Genomic DNA, 4,768 nt, shown 5'->3' on the forward strand with positions numbered 1-4,768 from the left:
CCCTCCTGGAGGTGGAGGCGGAGCCAGGACGGTGCCATCTGCAGGAAGGGCATAAAGAAGGTGCTGGAGGTGCTGGTGGTGAAGCGCTCCCTCTCAGAGCACTGGGTTCTGCCCGGGGTGAGCCCGCGCCCGCCGTCCCGGGGCCCTGCGCGCCTTTGTGCATTCCACCCAGCGAAGGAGCACCACCCGCCTGTGGTGGCTGCCCTGCACAGCTCAGACTCTATCCTTGGTTCTGAACGACAGAGGCCGGTCCTTGCCTTTTAGAGGGAATTCTCCCTCCTAGTACCTTGTTTTGCGGTTGTGAAAACGGGTTCAGGGGCTCTTCGGAGCGTAAGCGCTAACTGAGCACGTACTGCATCCCGGGGGGCACCAGGCCCAGGGCTGGGGCTGCCTCGGAGGCTAGACTGGGTCTCCCTGCAGAGCTCAGGGGTTGGGGTCAGACGCGGCTCCCAGGTGGGTGTCTCAGGCGCGCACCTGCCCCTAGCCCTGGGGCCCGAGCTGAGCCTGGGGCTGGGGACGGGAGCGCACAGGACCTCAGCTCAAGGGCGGCAGCTCCTTGCAGGACTGAAGGCCGGCGTGCACCCCAGAGGCCTTGTGGTGACAGAATTGGGGTGTGGAAGGCCCTGGGCCTGTCCTAGCCAAGCGGGCCCAACCGCTCAGATTCTGACCCGTCAATCTGCCCTCTGCCCCCCACGACCCTGTCACTGCTCTGGGGTTGGAGTAGGCTGACCCTGGCAGGAGGACCGTGTCGCCCACCAGGCCCCCGGCTGGTGTCTGGGTGCATCTCTGTCCGGGGTCCCCTCCTCTGAGCCTGTACCCGGGAGTCCGTGATTCGCCCAGCTCAGCAAGAGGCCGTCGGGTTTCCCCACCGCCCACCCGGTGGCCCAGCAGCGGCTCTGCTGTGACAGCAAGTTAAGGGGTGTGTGGGGGGCAGTGGTGCCACTGAGGGTCTTCAGACCCCAACCAGGATTCCAGGGCCCTGGGCAGCTCTCGTTCCTGCAGCCATAGCCCCTGTGCCCTCTAGCTGAGGGAGCGCGGCTCTGAGCCCAGGCCCGGCCCTCTCCTCCCGTGGGTTCTCTGGCACCATTCAGCCTCCCTCTCTGGCACTTCAGTCTCTCCTGCCAACGGGCATCTTCTGAGCTGTGTCCCTGAGAGCCAGCCCCCCCCGCCCCCCGCAGCGAGGGGCTAGGGCGTCTCCAGGGCCTACGTGGATGGACGTGATGTGGACTGAGAGAGTCCCCTAGATGGATGGAGAGGGGAGTGCGGGTACAGGCCCGTGTCTGGGGCGTCGGGAGTGGCCGGGAGCCTGGTGTGCGAGAGCAGAGGCTGGACACGGGAACAGGGATGCACACAGACAGGACACAGCCCGGCTGGTGCTCAGGGTGGTGGAGGTCAGGGGGCTGCCTCCCCACAGTGCCCTGCGCGCCTCAAGGCTGGGCCACCCTCCTGCCCCGCGGGCTGACGTGGACTCTGGGCTCTGGGCAATGTCACTCCAGCCCCGAGGCAGCTGTTGTCAGACACTCAACCGCCTGTGGCTCCAGGGGGCTGGCCCGCTGCCCACGCTGGGCAGGTGGCCAGAGGAAGCAGGTCCCCAGACAGCCGTGCTGACCTGCCCCTTCCTCCCTCTCTGCTCAGGGCTCCCAGGAACCAGGAGAGACGCTGCCCCGGAAGCTGAAGCAGGTCCTCCGGAGAGAGTTCTGGCCTTCCTTCGAGAGCCTGCTGGCGCAGGGCATGGAGGTGAGGTCATCTTTCTGCTCTGCTCACACCTGTGCATCTGGGGCCCCAAGGTGCGGGTCGTGACAGCTGCAGGGCGGGCCGCGTGGAGCTGAGGAGCCTCCTGGAGGGACCCACGTGGCCGCGGCTCTGGGCCCCTCGCCTTCTCTGTCTGGGTTTGCTCCTCCCGAGATCAAGTGGGGGGCCACGGCCTCTGCCACCCTGGGGCCGGGGCACGCCTGGTGTCCGGCCCACACTCCCTCTTGCCCTGAGCACAGCTGGGCACAAAGACGTAACTCGCTTTTCAGTGAATTTGCAAAGGCCATATTTTTAGGTCCACATTTCCGAATTCACCTCGCTCTTTTTCAGGACCACATAATATTTTGTGCCATGATTTCTTTAAACAGTCCTCCAAGTGGGCGTCCGAGTCGTTGCTGGTTCTGTCTCTGCGGCATCTCAGGATGAAATAGGCAATGGCTGATGCTTACGGTTTTGCCCTACAAACCAAGCAGTTTCACACGGCTTATCCCCTGCAGGCCCACAGGGAGATAAAAATAAACTTTTTCTCTCTGCTTTGTAAAAATAAACTTCTTTATTTGTTGAGGTAAAATCCAAACAACATAAAAGGAACCACTTTGAAGTGAGCAGTTCAGTGGTATTTTAGTACACAGACGGCGTGGGTGGTCACCACCTCTGTCTGGTTCCAGAACATCCCATCACCCCGAGAGGAAGCCCATACCCATTGGCAGCCACTCCCTTCCCTCCCCCAGCCCCGGGCACCCACAAGGCTGCTTTCGGTCTCTGTGGATTTGTCTGCTCTGGACGGTTATTATAGGTGGAATCACACAGCGTGCGGCCTCTGGTGTCTGGCTTCTTTCACTTTGCGTAATGTTTTGAGGTCCACTGGCTCTTTTTAATCCTCCCAAGGACAGTCGAGGCAGGTCTGGGTAGCAGGCCAGAGGCCAGAAGGGAGATGAGTGAGGCTGTGGGTCCCCACGATGTGTCAGTCAAGCTGAAGGTGGTGTTGGGGGCAGGTGGACGGGGTGGGGGAGAGCCAGGAGGGGCTTAGGTGCAGTGGGCAGCTGTGTTGAGCATCCCAGACCCGGACCGGTTGCAGAGAAAGCATGGGGCCCCTTCCTCTGGGAGAAAGCCGGGAGGCTCAGGGGTCCATCAGGCGAAACAGCTCACACCTGTGCTGCCTCCCAGGTGTACAAAGGGTACGTGGATGACCCAAGGAACACAGACAATGCCTGGATCGAGACGGTGGCCGTGAGCGTCCACTTTCCAGACCAGAGCGACGTGGAGCTGAAGAGGCTGAACTCTGTATGTGGCCTGGGTCTCAGGCTCTGAGGAATGGGGGGACCGGGGGCATCAGTGCTCCAGAGAGCCTCGGGGTCTATAGGGAGGGGTCTGAGGGGTTCCGGGGCCTGGGGCCAGAGCTGGCCAGGACCAGAGAGTGGGAGCTGCGTGGGTCAGAGTTGTGCCCGGAGGGTACCAAGGGGGCATCCGGGAGAGGCCAGAGGGCAGCAGAAGGAGGCTGGGGCGCAGTCGGGGCTGGCCAGGAACCCTGGGGGCCTCCAGGCTCGCACCCAGGGGAGGCTGGTTCCAGCACTTATGTGGGGTTGCCGTCCCCTGTACTTAGATCAGTCCCACGTATCCTTAATCCAGAACTGGGGCCAGGGAGTCCCAGGGAACAAAACCCAGGCTGTGTCTGCAGACAGAAAACCCCAGAACAAGGCTGTACCTCCTCCCTCTCCTCCTTCAAGGGTTTTTAAGGCTTTGTGGGCATTTTCTGACTCGCGCCTGTGCAGAAGAGAAAAGCAAGCGGCCATTGGCCAGGCCTGTGGCAGGGCCAGGAGCCAGGTCGTGGGGTCCCCGTCACCCCCTGACGTCTGTAGTCTCGGGGTGTCTGGGTGGGGGCAGGGCCGGCTCAGGAGGGAGTCAGGATCTTACCCCTGTCCTCGCAGCACCTATACTCCTGCGATGCGGGGGTGTCCATCCGGTGGCAGGTGGTGGACGAGCGCATCCCGCTGTACGCCAACCACAAGGCCATCCTCCAGAAGGTGGCCGCCTTGTTCGGGGCCTACTACTAACCTGGGGACGCAGCCCGGGCAGCTCTGCAGGGGCCGGCAGAGCTGCTCCATCCACGGCCCGCCCGGATCAGCAGCCCCTCTTGCCCAGCTGTTGAACTGGGAGGCTTCGGGGTGCCCTGGGAGGAGAGCTGAGCAGGAAGCAGGTGGGCTCCAGCCACGAGGCAGGGCCTCAGGGTTGAGGTGGCCACGGGGACTCCATCAGCCAACGCTGCTTCTCCCGAGCCTGCTGGCGGCCAGTGGACACCCTCCTGGCCACATCCTGTGAGCAGCATGTCCACCATCAGAGGCGTCTCCACCCAAGGCTGGCACTTCCTGGAGAGTTGGGGTTCCCCTGTGGCCTCCTCCTCAGGCCCACACCCCCGAGAGGGCCTCCACCGTGACCTAACTCAGCCCCTTGCCTGGCCTGGGGCGGGGCACCATGGGATCCATTTCCCTTGGCTGTCAGGGCTGAGCCCCTTAGCAGGGCAGGAGGCGCAGGCAAGCTCTGGCCTCCTCCCGAAATGCACAGGTCTCTACCTGTGTGCTGCCCCGGGACCCAGGCGGGGAGGATGCAGACGCCCCATGAGGGCGGGGGCTCTCCTGCACATGGTGCCCCCAACCGTCACCCTGAGAGCCTGGGAGGAGCGGGCGGTAGGTGTGGACTGAGGGGCTACCCAGTTCAGCATCAGCGACTCATAGGCCATCAGGAGCCATGGAATGTTGTGAAAAACCCACATTAAATCCGCTTTCCTACACCAGCCTCACCCGCCTCTTCTGTGCTTTCCTCAAATAAATTTATAGACACAAGCAGTGGTCAAGGGGCTGTGTCTGGGTCACCAAGACCTCATCCAGCCCACAACCAAGCTTCCTGGGGCCTGAGGGGGTCTCCTGCGGACAGCCTGCAGCCCCTCCGGTCCAAACTCATGATTTCTCCTCCAATCAATACCCCCAACACACACACACACACACACACACACACACAC

General features: G+C 62.7%; 1 protein-coding gene and 2 non-coding genes across 8 annotated transcripts in view; all 3 read left to right on the forward strand.

The window, feature by feature from the left end:
• Window positions 1-4,537, forward strand: part of TRPM2 (transient receptor potential cation channel subfamily M member 2) — a 49,989-nt gene extending 45,452 nt beyond the window's left edge. For 4 of the 6 annotated variants that reach the window (XM_024758368.1, XM_024758366.1, XM_024758367.1 and 1 more), the window contains 4 exons: window positions 12-117; window positions 1,636-1,737; window positions 2,920-3,036; window positions 3,681-4,537. In XM_024758368.1, coding sequence (XP_024614136.1) covers window positions 12-117; window positions 1,636-1,737; window positions 2,920-3,036; window positions 3,681-3,806 — 451 coding nt within the window. In that variant the 3' untranslated portion in view covers window positions 3,807-4,537. Of the gene's footprint in view, window positions 1-11; window positions 118-1,635; window positions 1,738-2,082; window positions 2,832-2,919; window positions 3,037-3,680 lie in introns of those variants that run through there. The other 2 variants (XM_024758369.1, XM_024758370.1) reach the window with 2 other exon arrangements.
• LOC112408701 (Z6 small nucleolar RNA) lies at window positions 71-182 on the forward strand. Its single transcript, XR_003004986.1, has one exon. It is a non-coding gene; the product is annotated as a Z6 small nucleolar RNA (small nucleolar RNA).
• LOC112408700 (Z6 small nucleolar RNA) lies at window positions 1,603-1,679 on the forward strand. Its single transcript, XR_003004985.1, has one exon. It is a non-coding gene; the product is annotated as a Z6 small nucleolar RNA (small nucleolar RNA).
• Window positions 4,538-4,768: the final 231 nt, after the last annotated feature.

The sequence above is a fragment of the Neophocaena asiaeorientalis genome, unplaced genomic scaffold (assembly GCF_003031525.2).
Source record: "Neophocaena asiaeorientalis asiaeorientalis breed wild unplaced genomic scaffold, Neophocaena_asiaeorientalis_V1.1 scaffold45, whole genome shotgun sequence".
Classification (NCBI taxonomy): Eukaryota; Metazoa; Chordata; class Mammalia; order Artiodactyla; family Phocoenidae; genus Neophocaena; species Neophocaena asiaeorientalis.